At 40.1% G+C, this 18,289-nt stretch overlaps 1 protein-coding gene across 2 annotated transcripts in view; it reads right to left on the bottom strand.

Annotated features, from left to right (window-relative positions):
- Window positions 1-18,289, bottom strand: part of LOC144685718 (clathrin interactor 1-like) — a 262,875-nt gene that overhangs the window by 53,235 nt on the left and 191,351 nt on the right. For both annotated transcript variants that reach the window (XM_078550531.1, XM_078550529.1), the window contains exons 4-5: window positions 14,059-14,167; window positions 12,534-12,698 (exon numbers count right to left, since the gene is read on the bottom strand). In XM_078550531.1, coding sequence (XP_078406657.1) covers window positions 12,534-12,698; window positions 14,059-14,167 — 274 coding nt within the window. The remainder of the gene's footprint in view (window positions 1-12,533; window positions 12,699-14,058; window positions 14,168-18,289) is intronic.

Below are 18,289 nucleotides of genomic sequence, written 5' to 3'. Positions count from 1 at the left end.
GCGTTTTACACAGTTCCAGCATAACTTCCCTGCTCTTATATTCTATGCTGCGGCTAATAAAGGCAAGTATCCCATATGCCTTCTTAACCACCTTATCTACTTGTCCCGCTACCTTAAGGGGCCGGTGGACATGCACACCAAGGTTCCTCTGATCCTCGGTACTTCCCAGGGTCCTACCATTCATCGTGTATTCCCGTGCCTTGTATGTCCTGCCCAAGTGCATCACCTCACACTTATCTGGATTAAATTTCATTTGCCACTAATCAGCCCATCTGACCAGCCTGTCTAAATCCTCCTGTAATCTAAGGCTATCCTCCTCACTATTTACCACCCCACCAATTTTCGTATCATCCGCGAACTTACTGATCAACCCTCCTACATTCAAGTCCAAATCGTTTATATATACCACAAACAGCAAGGGACCCAACACCAATCCCTGTGGAGCCCCACTGGACACAGGCATCCAGTCACAAAAACACCCCTCGACCATCACCCTCTGCTTCCTGCCACTCAGCCAATTCTGGATCCAATTTGCCAAAGTGCCTTGGATTCCATGGAATCTTACCTTCATTATCAGTAGCCCATGCAGGGCCTTGTCAAAAGCCTTGCTGAAGTCCAAGTAGACTACGTCAAATACATTGCCCTCATCTACACACCTGGTCACCTCTTCGAAAAATTCAATCAAATTGGTCAGACATGACCACACCTTAACAAAACCATGCTGACTGTCCTTAATTAATCCCTGCCTCTCCAAGTGTAGATCAATTCTGTCCCTCAGAATTGCTTCCAATAGTTTCCCCACCATTGAGGTTAGACTGACTGGCCTGTAGTTCCCTGGTTTATCTCTTCTTCCCTTCTTGAATAACGGTACCACACTGGCTGTCCTCCAGCTCCCTGGCACCTCTCCTACGGCCAGAGAAGTACTGAAAATTATTGCCAGTGTCCCTGTTATCTCCTCCCTTGCCTCATTCAACAGCCTGGGATACATTTCATCTGGGCCTGGAGATTTATCTACTTTTAAGCCTGCCAGACCACTTAGAACCTCCTCCCTTTCTATGCTAATTTCTTTAATTATATCACAATCCTTCTGCCTGATTTCCGTACCCACGTCGTCCCTCTCGCTTGTGAACACCGACACAAAGTATTCATTTAGAACCCTACCTACGTCTTCCGACTAACTACACAAATTACCACTATGGTCCTTAATGGGCCCTACTCTTTCCCTAGTTATCCACTTATTCTTAATGTACTTGTAAAATAACTTTGGATTTTCCTTTATTTTACCTGCCAATGTTTTTCATGCCCCCTTTTTGCTCTCCTAATTTCCTTTTTAAGTTCCCCCCTACACATTCTATACTCCTCCAGGGCTTCTGCTGTTTTGAGCCCTCGGTATCTGCCATAAGCCTCCCTTTTTCTCTTTATCCAGTCCTATATATCCCTCGACATACAGGTTCCCTGGATTTGTTGGTCCCACCCTTTATCTTTACTGGAATATGTTGGCCCTTTAATTTCCCTATTTCCTTCTTGAATGAGTCCTAATGCTCTGAAGCAGATTTACCTAAAAGTAGCTGCTCCCAGTCCACTCTGGCCAAATCGCATCTGATCTTATTAAAATTGGCCTTCCCCCAATATAGAACCCTGATTTCTGGCCCATCCTTGTATTTTTCTATAACAATCTTGAAACTAACAGAGCTATGATCACTATCTGCAAAATGCTCCCCCACTGATACCTCTACCACTTGCCCAGCTTCATTCCCTAAAATTAAGTCCGGGACCACCCCCTCTCTTGTAGGAACTTCTACATAGTGGCTTAAAAAGCTCTCCTGGATGCATTTTAAGAATTCGGCTCCCTCTAAACCTATCACACTATGACTAACCCAGTTAATGTTGGGGAAGTTGAAATCCCCCACTATTACTACCCTATTAATTTTACACTTCTCTGAAATTTGCCTACACATCAGCTCTTCTATTTCTCTGACTGTTTGGGGGTCTATAGTACACTCCCAGCAATGTGATTGCTCTTTTTTTGTTTTTAAGTTCTACCCATATGGCTTCATTTAAGGAGCCTTCTAAGATGTCATCCCTCCTTACTGCTGTAATTGATTCCTTGATCAATATTGCGATACCCACTCCTCTTTCACCTCCTTCCCTGTCTCGCCTGAAGACCCTATATCCTAGAATATTGAGCTGCCAATCCTGCTCCTCTAACCATGTCTCTGTGACAGCAACGACATCATAATTCCATGTGTTAATTTGTGCCCTCAACTCATCTGCCTTATTTGTCAGGCTCCTTGCATTAAAATAAATACCATCCAACTTTGCCAAACTCCCTTGTGCCTTAACTGGCTCATAATTTCTATGCCTTCCAGACTCACTTGCTCTCTCTCATAATTTTGGCTGTGCATCCCCCGCTGCTGAACCTCCTCTCAGGTTCCCATCCCCATGTCAAGTTAGTTTAAACCCTCCCCAACAGCACTAGCAAACCTCCCCGCCAGAATGTTGGTCCCATTCTGGTTTAGGTGCAACCTGCCTGCCTTGCACAGGTCCCACCGCCCCCAGAAACGGTCCCAATGTCCCACAAATCTAAAGCCCTCCCTCCTGTACCATCTCTCCAGCTATGCATTCATCTGGACTAACCTCCTATTTCTATATTCACTGGCGTGTGGCACCGGAGAGTAATCCAGAGATTACTACCTTTGAGGTCCTGTTTTTCAATCTGCTTCCTAGCTCCCTAAATTCTGCTTGCAGGACCTCACCCCTCTTTCTACTTATGTCGTTGATACCAATATGTCCCACGACCTCTGTCTGTTTGCCCTCCCCCTTTAGAATGCCCTGCAGCCGTTCAGTGACATCCTTGAGCGTGGCACGAGGGAGGCAACATGCCATCCTGGAGTCACGTCTACGGCCTGTCTGTTCCCCTTACTATCGAGTCTCCTACCACTATTGCTCTTCCCCTCTTTTTCCACCACACCATGCAGCTGAGCCACTCTCAGTGCCATAAGCTTGGCTGCACTCCCCAGAGGAGTCATCACTCGCACCGTTTTCCAACACACAAATATGGTTCTTGAACGAGATGCACCCTGGGGATTTCCTGACTACTGCCTGACACCTTTCTTCTGATTGATGGTCACTCATTCCCTCTCTGTCTGCCCTTCCGTAAGCTGCGGAGTGACTGCATCTAAAAACGTACTATCCATGAAACTCTCAGCCTTGCGGATGCACCTCAGTCCTTGCGGATGCACCTCAGTGCCTCCAGCTGCTGCTCAAGCTCAGAAGCTCGGAGCTCAAGTAGCTGTAGCTGGTGGCACTTCCTGCACACATGGTCGGTCAGAGCGCAAAGAGCTTCTAGGACTTCCCACATGTTGCAGGAGGTACATAACACGGGACTAAGCTGCCCTGCCATGCCTCTAGTTGAAAGAAAAAAAACCCTTACTTTAAGTTAAATACAGTTAAAAAGAAGTAAAATTATTTATGTACTTTAAGTAAAAACTAGAACTCTTACCTTTCCTTAGCTTAATCCATTTTAAACTGGAGAAAAAACTGGACAAAAACACTTACCCACTACTCACCAATCAGCTCTCACCTTTGTGCTGACATCAATTTTTGAAGCTTCCCCGCACTCGTGCTGGTTCTGATCTCTCCGGCACTCTCTCACACTGTCTTGTGATGTCACTTGTTATTTTCAACAAGGACTGACTGCAGGACACTCTTCCCAGACTGCTTCACCACGATGCTGACTGCAGGACACTCTTCCCAGACTGCTTCACCACGATGCTGACTGCAGGACACTCTTCCCAGACAGCTTCACCGCGATGCTGACTGCAGGACACTCTTCCCAGACAGCTTCACCGCAATGCTGACTGCAGGACACTCTTCCTAAACTGCTTCACTGCTATGCTGACTGCAGGGCACTCTTCTCAGACTGCTTCACCGCGATGCTGACTGCAGGACACTCTTCCCAAACTGCTTCACCGCGATGCTGACTGCAGGACACTCTTCCCAGACCCAGTGATTTTTGTTTAGCACGTTTTGTTTAGCATGCAGTTTTTTTTAAGGAACACAAAAAGTGTGTTAAATGAGGGATAGCTGAACAACCACTTGCAAGTTTCTCTCCAAGCCATCATGCCTTGGAAATATATTGCCATATCTTCATTGTCACTGCATCAAAGTCCTGGAATTGCCTACTTTGCCACACTGTGGAAGTACCTGCACCAGATGAATTGTAGCAGTTCAAGGCAAAGGCTTACCACCGCCTTCTCAAAGGCAGTTAAAAATAGGTAATAAATGCTGGCTATATAGGTGACACCACATCCCATGAATGAATTAAAATAAAAACAATACATTTATTCCTTTGTCTGCTACTTTAACAGAAACATTAGCCTTAAAATAATGGGTAAATGCCATTGTGGAACTGCTGACAAAGGAGTGTTATGTGAGAATATGAACTGTTCATGCTGATCTCAACAATTAATTTCTGGTGTATAAATTACACCATAGTGCAGGTTATATGAGCTGAACGTTATTGGGGGTGTGTTTGAAAATAAAATCTATAAAGCACAGATTATTAACTGAACTCAGTAAACAGACTCACTCAAATGCTTTAAGCTGGTTCTGTACTGCTTGACCCTATCATGGTACAATGCTCTCTCATCCTAATTCAATTTTTCTGCCAGCCTGATTATGGAGCTATCTAACAGGGGAAGTAAGTAAGTGAATCTTATGAATAATTAAGTAAGTGACATTGTGGGGAACTCGGAAAGACAGGCTAAATTTGCAGCACAAATCTAATCAATTATCTCTTATTGCTCAGTGCATGTAATCTAGGCACAAGTGAGTGTGCTACTGTAAGCCTTGTTAAGATAATACACTGTACTATCTAGAACAGAATAAATGCCGGTAATTGTCACTTCACTGTAATGTAGCAAGAAACATACCCAAGATTTTGCAATCCAAAGTACATAACCAATACTTCAGACTCTAAGTAAATGATAAATTACTACTAATGTTTATCAGTTATCAAAAATAAAAATCTGTAATCTTGGTGAAATATTGTGAACAAAGTACTCCCGTCTGCTTTTTCTTCCCCCTTTCCTATTTTCCCTCTCCTCTCCTGATGGCAGCATGTCTTGCTGGGGTCTTGTTCCACATATTTCTTCATTAGCTTCGTATCTCAATCAAATGGCCCTTCTTCATGGCTGAGAATCCACTGGCTGTTCTTCCATAGAATGAATGAAATTCTATCCAAACCTAAAATCCACACAGGTTTATTCTAGCTGGGTCACTACATCATCATCATCATCAGGAACCATGGATGATTTTCTCATTCCATTGCCTAGTGGTGTTGAAGCCACTCAACATAAGCCAGAAATCAAACCTAAGCCTCATTACCACTAAGAAGTAGCGTATTGTTAACTAAATAGATTTGTTCAAAGTTGACCAAATGTTATGGACTTATATCATTTGGACATAACCAGCAAAATCAGAAGTGGTTCAGTACATTTTTAATTAAACATCCAAGTAGAACAATCTTTTCAAATATAAATTTGATCCATAGTCAAGGTGCCACGATCAGGCAACCTTGAACCCTTCCCATCTGGAGTCTCTCAAGGACATACTTCCAATTTCTCATCTGCATGCTGTCCCTTGGCAACATCATCTGAAAACACAATTCCAGATTCTATGTGTAGGCTAACAAAACCCAGCTCCAATTCAACTGCCATCTTTCAAATCCTCTATATCTCTGATCTGTCAATGCTGCTTGTCTGTCATCATGTACTGGATGAGTAAAAAAATCTCTTCCAAACAGATACTGGAATGACCAAAGCCATTGTCTTCAGTCCCCATCACAAACTCTATTCCCTAGCCACTGACTTCATCTCTTTCCATGGCCACTATCTGAGGCTGAACCTGATCGCTCAATCCTCATCCGTGTTTGTATTACCCCTACATTTGACTATTTCAATGTTCTCCTAGCCAGCCTCCTATCTTCTGCTCTACATAAACTTGAGCACATTCAAAACTCTACCGCCCATATCCTAAGCTTACTAAGGCACAGAAACAGGTCGTACAGCCCATCAAGTCCATGTCAGTTGTCTGTACAGCAATCCAATCAGTCCCATTCTCCTGCTCTATCTCCGTAGCCCTGCAAATTTATTTCCCTCGTTTCCTTTTAAAATCATTAGTCTCCACTTCCACCACCCTCTGAGGTTCCAGGCCGTTACCATCCTCCACATGAAAAATGTTCTATCTCACATCCCCCTTGCAGTCTCTTTCATTAATTTAACACTGTGCTCATCAATCTACATTGGTTCCCTGTCCAGCAATGCCGCGATTTCAAAACTGTCATCCTTGGTTTCAAATCCATCCATTCTTTCACACCTCCCTACCCTTGTACAGAAACTTCGTCAGCCTATAGTCCTCTGGGATCTCTGTGCTCCTCCAATTATGGCCGTTTGCTTATCCCCGAATTTAATGGCTCCACCATTGGCTTGCCTGGGCCCTAAACTTAGAATTCCCTTCTTAAACCTCTCCACTTCTCCTCCTTTAGGATGCATCACCTGTCTTAATAGCTCATGTGGTTGGGGATAAAACTTTGTTTGATAATGGTCCTGTGCAACGCTTTGCAACATTTTACCATGGTATAGGTACTATATAAACATCATCTTTTTATTGAGTTGATTTATAGCCTGTTGGTCACCATGCTGTCATCAGTGGCCATGCCTCCATGGCTCAAGAAACTCCAGAAGTCAAAAAGTATGTTGGTTATACCCACTGTATCCGCCATTTAATAGGTGGTAGATTTTCTTTTGGATTGTTTGGTGTCTTATAACTAGCATCTCTCACAGACAACACTATATCTCTCAATAATGTACAAGTGTCTAAACAATCTCTTTCCTCATTCATAATCACTCTATTCTCCAAATGTACTTCATCTCTTTCACTCTTTTCAGCTCTTGATGTGCTTTATTATGAACATTTGCCCTTAACCTTGGTTTCTTAGTAAGAATCTCTGCCATTGTGTCCACCATTTTTTTTCACATTGACTAACTGATTCTAAAGAAATATCAGTCCTGCCCAATCTAGCCTTATTGCTGAAAGGTTTTTGCGCACAATGGACTGACAGCAAAAGCAAGAATAGACATTTGGCAATTCTTGAGTAAATGTCGACATCAACTGACACCATATGCTTAAAGCAGATACAGTACAACTAATCAAACCACGGCCAAAATAAATCAACTACCATCTCTGTACTCTCACAGGACTTTAATTTAATCATTGCACAAGTTCACAGAAACAAATGCGTGGGTTTCTATCGTTTAGGTACATGCAATTGCTTATTAAGCGATATAAAAATGGGAAATTATTATTAATAAAGAAGTAGTAATCGAAAAATTAATTGGACTGAAGGTTGATAACTCCCCTGGACCTGATGAGCTACATCCCAGAGTGTTGAAGGCGGTGGCTATAGAGTTGGTGGATGCATTGTTGGTTATCTTTCCAAATTCTATAGATTCTGGAAACGTTCCTGCAGACTGGAAGGTAGCAAATGTAACCCCACTATTTAAGAAGGGAAGGAGAGAGAAAATAGAGAACTACAGACCTGTTAGTTTGACGTCAGTAGTAGGGAAAATGTTAGGATCCATTATAAAGGGAGTGATAACTAGGCACTTGGAAAATAACAATATGATTAGACAGAGACAATATGGATTTATGAAAGGAATCGTGTTTGACAAATCTGTTGTAGAGTTTCTTTGAATATGTTACCTGTAGCATAGTTAAAGGGGAACCCAGTGGATGTGGTGTATTTGGATGCTCAGAAGGCTTTTGATAAGGTCCCACACAAGAGGTTAGTAATCAAAATTAGAGTGCATGGGATTGGGGGTAATATACAATTGATTCAGAATTGGTTAACAGACAGAAAAGAGAGTAGGAATAAGGTCATTCTCAATGGCAGGCTGTTACTATTGGGGTACCACAAGGATCAGTGCTGGGGCCACAGCTGTTAACAATTTACATAAATGATTTGGAAGTGGGGACCAAATGTAATATTTCTATATTTGCTGACAACACAAAACTAGGTAGGAATGTGAGTTATGAAGAGGATGCAAAGAAGCTTCAAGGGAATTTAGACAGGCTAAGAAAGTGGGCAAGAACAGGACAAATGGAATATAATGTGAAATCATTCACTTTGTTAGAAAAAAGGCAGAGTATTTCTTAAATGATGAAATGTTGGCAAGTGTTGATGTCCGAAGGGACCTGGGTGTTCTTGTTCATGAGTCACTAAAAGCTAGCATGGAGGTGCAGCAAGCAATTCGGAAGGCAAATGGCTTCATTGCAAGGGGATTTGAGTACAGAAGTAAAGATGTCTTGCTGCAATTGTATAGAGCCTTGGTGAGAGTGCACGTGGAGTATTGTGTACAGTTTTGGTCTCCTTATCTAAGAAAGGATATATTGGCCATGGAGGGTGTGCAATGGAGCTTCATCAGACTAACTCCTGGGATGGCAGGATTGTCTTATCAGGAAATTGAGGAAACTAGGCCTACATTCTCTAGAGCTTCAAAGAATAGGAGATGATCTCATTGAAACTTACAAAACTTTTTACAGGATGTGATAGGGTCGATAGGATGTTTCCCCTGGCTTGTGAGTCTAGAACCAGAGGGCAGAGTCTCAGAATAAGGCGCAGGCTATTTAGGACTGAGGTGAGGAGAAATTTCTTCACTCAGAGGGTGGTGAATTGGAATTCTCTACCAGAGGGCCGAAGAAGCTCAATCATTGAGCATATTCAAGAAAGAAATCAATAGAGTTCTGGATACTAATAACATCAAGGGATATGGGGATAGCGCAGGTAAGTGGCATTGAGGTAGATGCTCAGCCATGATCTAATTGGATGGTGGAACAGGCTTGACAGGCCAAATAGCCTACTCCTGCTCCTATGTTCCTACGTCCTATGTTCCTATGTAATGCTGAAAATACAGAGTAGATTTATTAGCACCTGTAGAGAGAAAAGATGTGTTAACACTTCTGGTGAAGGATCTGAAATGCCTTCTCTCTTTACTGGTGCTGGTGTTTCACTTTTTGCCAACTCATTCTCATTGTTACTGACAATACACAGTGTAATTTCAGCATTTTTTTTGATCAAAATGGGATGAAAGAATGAGTACAGATAGTTACTTTCAAAAGAAATTTACAATAAAAACAATCAGGAAAGCAAGATGGAATTCAGTAGTTTTTGAGAATGCAATGAAAATCGACACCACTTGAAACAATTTTGGATTTTTAGGAACTATCATGGAATAGGAACGAATTAGAACACAAAGACGTGAAATCTTGAGGTCCAACCATCTTTTCATGCGAGCCTGGTTTTTACAAGGCAAAACAAGCTAACTTTTGCAATACGCAGTGAAGTTTGGCAAAGAGAAAAATGTTTTATCTTGTAACAAAATTGCTCATCCATGCTTTTGTGTAAATACACATGATTACCCAATCAAGTCTGTGAGCTCATTAAATATGGTAGAAACTAAGTTGACAGTTTATAATCAAGAGATTTCAAACTAATAAAATAATTACCAGAATGCACAAATGTAATCCAATTCCCAGAGTTTCCAATAAAAACAAGAGTAACAAAGCTGCACTATATAAATTCAAAAACTTCTTTAAATCCAACTTAAACCTTTAAAAACAATAGTTAGGCACTCTGTCATTTCTATGAAAGTTATCTTTGGGCATTGCAATTCAAGTTCAGGATAGCAATTCTTCTTGTTTTGATAAATAACCATGGCTAGAAAACACCAACACCAAAATCTAAACAGACAGCCTCTCTATGCTTCATGCTGCTGACCTGTTGGCAGATAAATCCAGAATCAGACCACCAAGATCTGTTGGCATTTACAGTCCGAAGTAATGAGAACATTCATGTAACTATTATACACGGGCCCAAGCTCCATGAAATGCATCCAAGCACTCACAAAGATGAAAGCACCTTTGACAGGGAAAATGTCTCAAGGCATTTCACAAAAGTATAACCAGACAAGGGGGTAGAGATGGAGTCATTAGGATGGTTGGACTCCTAATACAGGTTATAACATTTTTTAGAAAAAGGTCATTAGTCAATTTCAGCTTACAAACTGACATTAGCCAGTTGTCAAATTTGAACACTTTTTAAAACTTTATCAAGTTTAGGATAACAAATTCATTTTCCTGCACGTCTTCTCCAGATTGTGAGGTCAAGGGGATGCCTGGCCACCTGATGCTAGACCATGGCTAATACTACCTTTGGTCAGCTGCCCAGTGAAAAATCTTCTTCAGGATTCCTCACCATGCCCTGCAACTTTCCCAACAGAGCCCTTTTGATTCTCTCAGCAACTCCCTACAGCGATCCATCTGTAATGGGAATATTGAACCGCTATCTTTTACTTTTGAACATCATACATTGCTCCAATAGATTGCATCACTGTTCCACCTCACACATCAAAGGAGTGCTGTACTAGTTTTCGTTAATATTATAGTCATGCAAAATGTAGAGATAAACACTGGAAATGGGGTGGAATTTGTACACGTAGACTGTATATTTGCACAGTGTATGTCTGCAAGTGTGAACGTACTGTAATGCAGTAATGTGTATACTAGTTACTTCAGCTCCTGTATTTGCACAGATGACAAACAAACTGATCTGCATTCTTAGTATAGCAGCCAAGTTAACAAATTGCATTCAACTATAGTCATGCAAACTGCAAACCAGGATGACATTAGTCAAACATCAAAACAATGCATTCTGCTAACTCTGAGGTGTAACAGGTTCAAAGGGCTGAAAGGAACAGGGGTAGGCCAATGAACTTATTAGAAAATTACAGCTCAGGGCTTAAGGATTTAATGAACTAATTCAGCTGCATGTTTCTTCTGCACATCATGTTCTAAGGTCAAGCTATCTTTGCTCTTCAATAAGAATTAGTGTTCTACACAATAATATCCATGATAAAGGTTGATAACAGCACAACCAAGCCAATAAGATCCTTTTCCATTATTGTAAAATTGTAGCTCTTAATTGAATTTTGACATTTTAGGTCCTGGGGTTCTCTTTCCCTTTGCTTCTTTTTTTCTTTAAGTTTTTCTTTAAAAAGAAAATTATAAAATCTAATTTAATCAAAGTTTAAGCTCCTGATCAATTCACTATAATGCTCATAGAAAGTGGGCAAGAAACTAACAGTAATTTCTTCACTTCACCTCTCCTTTCCATCAAATCTCCAGTACCTTACCCCTACCAAACAGGTTCAAGCCTAGATTCTGGGTATTGGTAGGCTATTCAGCCTTAGCGATCCAGCACAGCCAATTGCAATTCTGTCCTTGCATGAAGTCCAGAGATTTACACTTCCATCAGGTAGCACTGTGTGCATCACTTAGCAGCACTACTCCTTGCAAGTATGCACTGACCCTTGCTGGGAAATGCAGACAAGTGTACGTCTGGTGAGGACCACTTTAAGGATGACTGCTACGTTCTTTCCATCACCAACACTCACTGTTTGGTCTCTCAGTTGCAGAATGGTCACTTGGGAGTATCGAAGGCCTATAAATGTGCATGGAACTATGCCTACTTAGGTTTCTGTTTTCTGTTTTCATGAACGAAGAGGGATTGCAAATAGAGATTACAGGAAATGGATGAGGGGTAAAATGGGTGGGTGAAGAATTTTTTTCCTTGCAAATTTAAATGCAGTAGGTAGTAAAAGAATTGGCAGTAGTTTAGATTGTAATTCATGCAAAGTACTGACCTTTGTTTAATTTAACCCATAAAAGTAAGGGAACTAAAGGCTGATGAAACAGAACTTATTTCAGGCACTCAACGTCAGCTCACAGGTCAGTTACAGCAAAGTCAAATTAAAAGTAAAACCTCCTCCACACTGCCCAGCCCTGAACTCAGAAGATCATCCATCTTCTGCACCTGTGTTACATTTGATCCATTTCTCACGTCAGCCACTATATGATACCCAAATGACAATGGCAATCAAGTGTCAAATTATAAGGAGTTCTATGCTGTAGGTCCATGCCCAACAAGATTCTGTTCAAGACCACACATTTCACTAATCCTTACAGGCAGCCCACAAAGTAGATCTCATCAGTCTGGGTTGAATTTGTAACAACAAAAAATGGAATTCCTACCATTTCCAGATGTGAATTTGAAAGTGGAATTAGACAAGCTGACTAAGCCAGCAAAAGCCTTTCCAGCATTCCCTGAACAGACCAAAACATTTTGACAGTTAAGGTTTTAATGGTGAAGAGCTGCCATAATTCTATAGTTAGGAGAAAGCCTTGCTGTATCCATTTAATTATGCAGGTTAAAACACATGTAAAAGATTGTTTGGAATGTAGGTCAGAGAACATTTCAAAGTTAGGTTTGAAATCTTTGTTTCGAAATGCAAATAGCTCAGCTATATTTTTGTTCCTCTTCTGAATCCTTGTGGAACTTCCAAAACAAAAACTTGAAAGTTAGATGCTTAACATGTTCATCCTTTTTTATTTACATTAAACATCTCAGTACTCACTATATCTAAAGCCTCCCATACTGTCTGAAGACACTCCAATATATTTGTCTTTGTTTTTCTTGGCTTTTTTCCGTTCTTCCCGTAGGCGATCATCATCCTGCACAAACTCCACCAATTCCTTCACCTTCTGTCTCACATTTATTCCTTGGTCCTTGCCATTTTCATCTGTAGACAGCAGTGAAAATTGGGTAAACAAAGACAGAGTAATAAATGACATTTCCAAATAAACAATGAGACAATATGAAATGCACCTGGCAGGTACCTGGGATTATCATGTATTTATAACAAATATATAATCACCATCTATCCAAATATATGTTCTGAGGATGATAGCATGCCAATAAGCAGTGTTCAAAAATCAATACTAGAAAATAACAGTGTGAAGACAGCATGAGTCTGGCGGAACAGGTAAGTTTCATGCTACTGATACTCTAAACTATTAAGTCAATTTTCTCCACTCTCCTCTGATAAGGATGACTCTTACTGGACTACAAGTACATGTGCATGCCAGTTCTCCTGTCCGTTTTTTTTGTGTGGTGAGAGTCTATGTGCTTTAATGCCCACAGGCTATTCTTGTAGAGCAATACCTAATCCACTAGCGTCTGTGAACAAGCACTTCCTAGGCACAGTCTCTAGACAGTGATTGGAAACATTAATACGTTGGTTAGGTTTTCACTTCCTTAGTCCAAAGTAGTTGACACCACTTGTAACGTCCTTACCCACAGTCTTAAAATACCAATTTCACACCTGTATGGGCTTGAAGCAACTTTCATACGTGTATACAAGGTTTCTTTTAAAAAAAGAACCAACACAAACTGAAGGGAAAAATAGTGTGATTTTAATTTCAGAATGAGAAAAGTGTGTCATGGTAGCTACATTCTTACAGCATTTGTCTGTACAATATTGGCTGCATCACTAATTACAGAACGCAATAAATGACAATTTTTGATAAACCCTTCTTCCCAAATTGAGCCATTGGACTTGCAATTGAACAGCTTTGTCAATTCCGCAGAACTTGTCCATATAAAAAAAGGCACCTGGGTTATTATTACATCTACATCTGACGAAGTCTATCAGTCAAGTTTTAGCTTTAATGTCAAAACAATAAAAACATGGCCTTATTGCCATTGCACTGTAAATATTATTTGCAGATATCCTTGCTTCTTCAAACAGATTAGTCTGTGTTGGTGTATAACCTTTCCTTCCTGTGTAATTAAGGCAATTTCTTTATGAGCATCACAGGGGAGTCATAGCTGTTGTGTTTTTTTTAAAGAAAAACCTGAGCACTCATGTTGTGCTAGTTGTGTTGTTATTACCATGTCCTTTCTGCGAGTTCTTGTCTTCGCTAATTAATACTCTAGGGTCCCCAAATCTCAGATTCTGTACACTTCAGATAGTGCCACCAGTCACATTCTAATTAGTGAAGGAAGCTGATCTACTGGCTGAGGTGACTGACAACTCCGCTTGCTGTTATAATTTGCTCAAAGCCTTTTGTTTTGCTCCCCAGCGCTGGAGGTTTGCTTACCTACGAAATGGTAGTTCTCCATCGACCGCAAATCGTAAATGTGTTCTCTGGCACTGGTAACTACTCGTTCTGACCCATTCCTTATGAGGTAAGCCAATAGAAGCATGGACTGTAAAGGGAGGAAGAGGAAGAAAAAAAACACACGATGAGAGAAAAGTGTTTCATGTTTGCGAGAACAAAGTCACACCCTGCCACATTGCTATGATTGCTTTCTGCTTTAATAAAGTACCGTGAATGTCAGCAGTCAGTGGGAGGAATTCCCAACACAAATCAAAATTGACAGCTGCATGATTAGTTTACCAACTGAACAGAACATAAACAAATTTGCCTTCCACACAAGTAAAAATTAAAGAGATATTGATGCATTCACAACATACTAATTAGTAGCATTCTTCCGAGTGAGATGGTAAAACAGTGACCTGGTCTGCCAATTAGTTGATGCACACAGAAAATATTTATTAGCTTTAGTTATAATAACTGCAAAACATACTCTTCCACTTGACACAGTGCCCTTGCACAATTACGAAGGCACTATTTCCAAGATCCTTTCACTACAGAGTAAACTAAAATAATATTATTTAAGGGTGGAAATCAGAGAATTATATCGTAAAGAGTAATGCATGTGACAGGAGATTTATGTTGTTACAAAACTTAATACCCATAAACTGATCTTTTACATCAGCACCATTTGGAGAAACAAAATGCTTTGCGCCTTCCTCTTTAATGAATGCTTTTGACCCCCTCCAGACAAAAGAAAGTAAAATTCACCATCAAGCAATGTGTCAAGCCTGCCACATAATGTAAACCAACAAATTATTTTTTGAATTATGAAGCATAAGATCAGCAGTCAACTAGTCATTAGGGAGTTTCGCTTCAGGTACAGAACTTCCCCCTAATCTCGAATTTCATTACAGCTGACACCAAAAAGGAAAGACAAGCAGGTATTAGAAAAAAAATAAAATCTACACAATGACATAATATACTATAATATTCTGCACCTCTGCTGCAACCTGTAACCAAAACAGCTCGTCAAAGCTTGCACAATAACGAACACAGTAGGAGGTTGAGGAAATACACACAGAACCCTCTCAGATCACAGTCTGCCATAATGGTCACTACATGCTTGCTCATAATCAAACAAGCACACAGAATGAGACATTTTCTAAACACTAGCTTTGAAAGTTATTCTTTTGACAGAGTGCAGCTTTAGTTCAAAAAATAGGCAGAATGTATGGTGAATTGAAAGGGTATAAACTGGAAATTTTAAAAAGTAGTCTCAATTATTTAGCATTTGAAAGCAATCATCCTGTTGAGATGTTGCAAATAAGGTAGCCTATAAATTAAATTAGGTATCCTCCCCAATTCAAATAGTACTGCAAATCAATTAAAAAATCCTAATAGTGAACATATTTGCACATTGCACTGTATGTTGACTGACAAGTGTTTGAAAGTTTAAAAAAAATCCAGTAAAGATTTCACACATTAGGAGATAAATACTGTAAGCTCTGCATTTTCTTCAACAGACCAAATAATAGTCTGGAGCATTTGAACCTCGTTAATTACCATCTGCGGCTGTTTATCATCGAGTCTCAGCAGTGAAACACATTGGGGATTACTGCAGTTGTCTGTTACACTTACAGGAATATCAATTCCATGTTTTTATGTTATTAAGCAAAGGACACATGGGGTCATTGCTTCATGAACAGATTTGAAAACTTGTGCTAAAACATTGTAAATTACATCTATAACTGAATAATCAAAAAACAGAAGTACTGGATCTAATGATTTACTTTGTGCATCTTGTACATATATTAAACATGCAAGTTTCAAATACACTCCTTGCCTTGTTTATTTAAAGCTGTCTAAAATCAGCTAACTCCAACTTTTTAATTAAATGCACCTTAGCAAAATTTATGAAAAAAGATTTGCGCACCTCAAATCATAAATAAAACCTGCTTTTTGTTTTTCATGTAATGGGGGGAAAGAAAGGGGGTCTTCATTAAAATTCTGTTCCAAATGAGCTGATGCATCTTCTGCAGTGAAGCAAGAAATAAAACCTTATCTTGTGAAAAGTTTCAAAGTTGTACAATTGTTTTAGTAATTTGTAAAAGAATGGCAAGTAAAAGAAATTATTTTTGTAAAGCACTTTTCATAAATTCAGGAAGTCACAAAAAGTGATATACATTCAATGATGGGCTTTTTGAAGTGAAGTCACTTTTTTAATATAGAAAAATGTGGCAGGCATTTGCACACCACAAGGTGCCACAAATAGCAATGAGATAAATAACCAGATAATAGTTTTTTTTAATAAAGTGATTTTGGTTGAGGGATAGCTATTGGCCAGAATTTCTGGACTGTAAAATGCTATAGGTGCTCAACGTGGCACTGTGTGGTAGATTAAAGCCTGAACAGTTCTGGTCCAAAACTTTGCATCTTATACAAATACTAAATAGATAGGGACTTTCAGAAATCAACTTGACAGCTATCCCTTTTAGTTTAGATAGTGAAAAATTGATTCTTCCTCCAATGGGAGGGAAATAAAACACAAGCTTCAACTTCACATGCCTCTCATCTGCCTCCAGGTCCAGTGGGATTAGTTCAAATGAAAAAGATTCAAGGTGTAGTTTTTGTTTTGTTAAGTTGATGTAACATTTCTTGGATATTTTCTACTATCTTAGCTCCAAACTAGTATTAGACCATATATTTTTACAAATGGTTTGGCCTCAATTTGAAGGCCACAAGAAAAAAAACAAAGATGGATAAATACACCAGCATGCAAACATCTCAATGTAAAATAACGTTCATTGTACATTAAATGGAAGTCACATAAAATTCAAATCAGCTCAATGGACAAGTTCAAACAACAAATAAAAGTGATAAGATGCATTTACTGAAATTGTGAATTCTTTCTACAAGATTAACACTGAAAATTTCCTCAAGTTAAGAAGAAATGTTAATGTGTGACCTCAGTTTTTTTAAAAAATAGATAGCTCCTTCAAACGTAGACAATGAAACAGGCAAGTTCAAATACAGAGACATAGTCATTCTCTCCCAACTCAAAACAATTGAATTTCAGAGGATGAATTAACATCAGAGTTCTTCTTGTCTCCCATTTTGAGGTATTTCAACTACAAATTTTTGACTGAAAATGATCTCCGAAGTTCAATGAGGTCAAACACTCAAGTAGGTCAAACCTATCCGATCGCACTCTCAGCAATTTTCTTGCTGCAGATTCATCTGTCCATGTCAGCACTGGAGGAGTGACCTGCACTCAATCTTTGTGGGGACCAAGTCTCATCTTTACATCGAGGATACTGTCCTGTGGCACTACCACCATGCTAAATGGGATGGATTCAGAACATATCTAGTAGCTCAAAACTTTGCATCCATGAGGCGCTGCGGACCATCAGCAGCACAACTGTAACCTCATGGCCCGGCATACTACTTACTCTATCATTACCATCAAGCTGGAGTCAACCCTAGCTCAATGAAGAGTGCAGGAGAGAATGCCAGGTGCAGCATCAGGCATTCCTAAAAGCGAGGTACCAACCTGGTGAAACTGCAACACAGTACTAACATGCCTGTTAAACAACAGAAGAAACATGCGATAGAGAACGCCAAGTGATTGCACAACCAATGGATCAAATCAAAGCTCTGCAGTCCTGTCCACTATCTACAAGGTGCAAGTCAGGAGCGTGATGGAATATTCTCCATTTGCCTGGATGGTTCAACACTCAAAAAGCACCATCCAACACCATCCAGGGCAAAGCAGCCCCCTTAACAGGCACCATACCCACTACCTTTAACATTCATTCTCTCCTCCACAGGCATACAAGGCAGCAGTTGTACCATCTACAAGGTGCACTGAAACAACTCCCAAGCCTCTTTCGACAGCACCCTGAACTCAAGCACCTAGAGGAACAAGAGAAACAGATGCACGGGAACACCATCAACTCCAAGTTCCCCTCCAAAGCACACATCAAATTGCCGTTCCTACACTGTCGCTGGATCAAAATCCTGGAACTCCCTTCCTAACAGCAATATTGGCATATCTACACCACATGGACTGCAGCGGTTCAAGAAAACGGCTCACCATGAGCTTCTCATGGGCAATTAGGGATGGGCAACAAATGCTGGCCTCCATGAATGAATAAAAAAAATGAAACACCCTCTCTATTGGCAACGAAATACAAATCAGTTGTTTCTATCCTACTTGGAGTTAAATTTTGCT

The sequence above is a fragment of the Cetorhinus maximus genome, chromosome 10, assembly GCF_964194155.1.
Source record: "Cetorhinus maximus chromosome 10, sCetMax3.hap1.1, whole genome shotgun sequence".
NCBI classification, from domain to species: Eukaryota; Metazoa; Chordata; class Chondrichthyes; order Lamniformes; family Cetorhinidae; genus Cetorhinus; species Cetorhinus maximus.
This window is presented reverse-complemented; position numbering and strand designations above follow the sequence as displayed.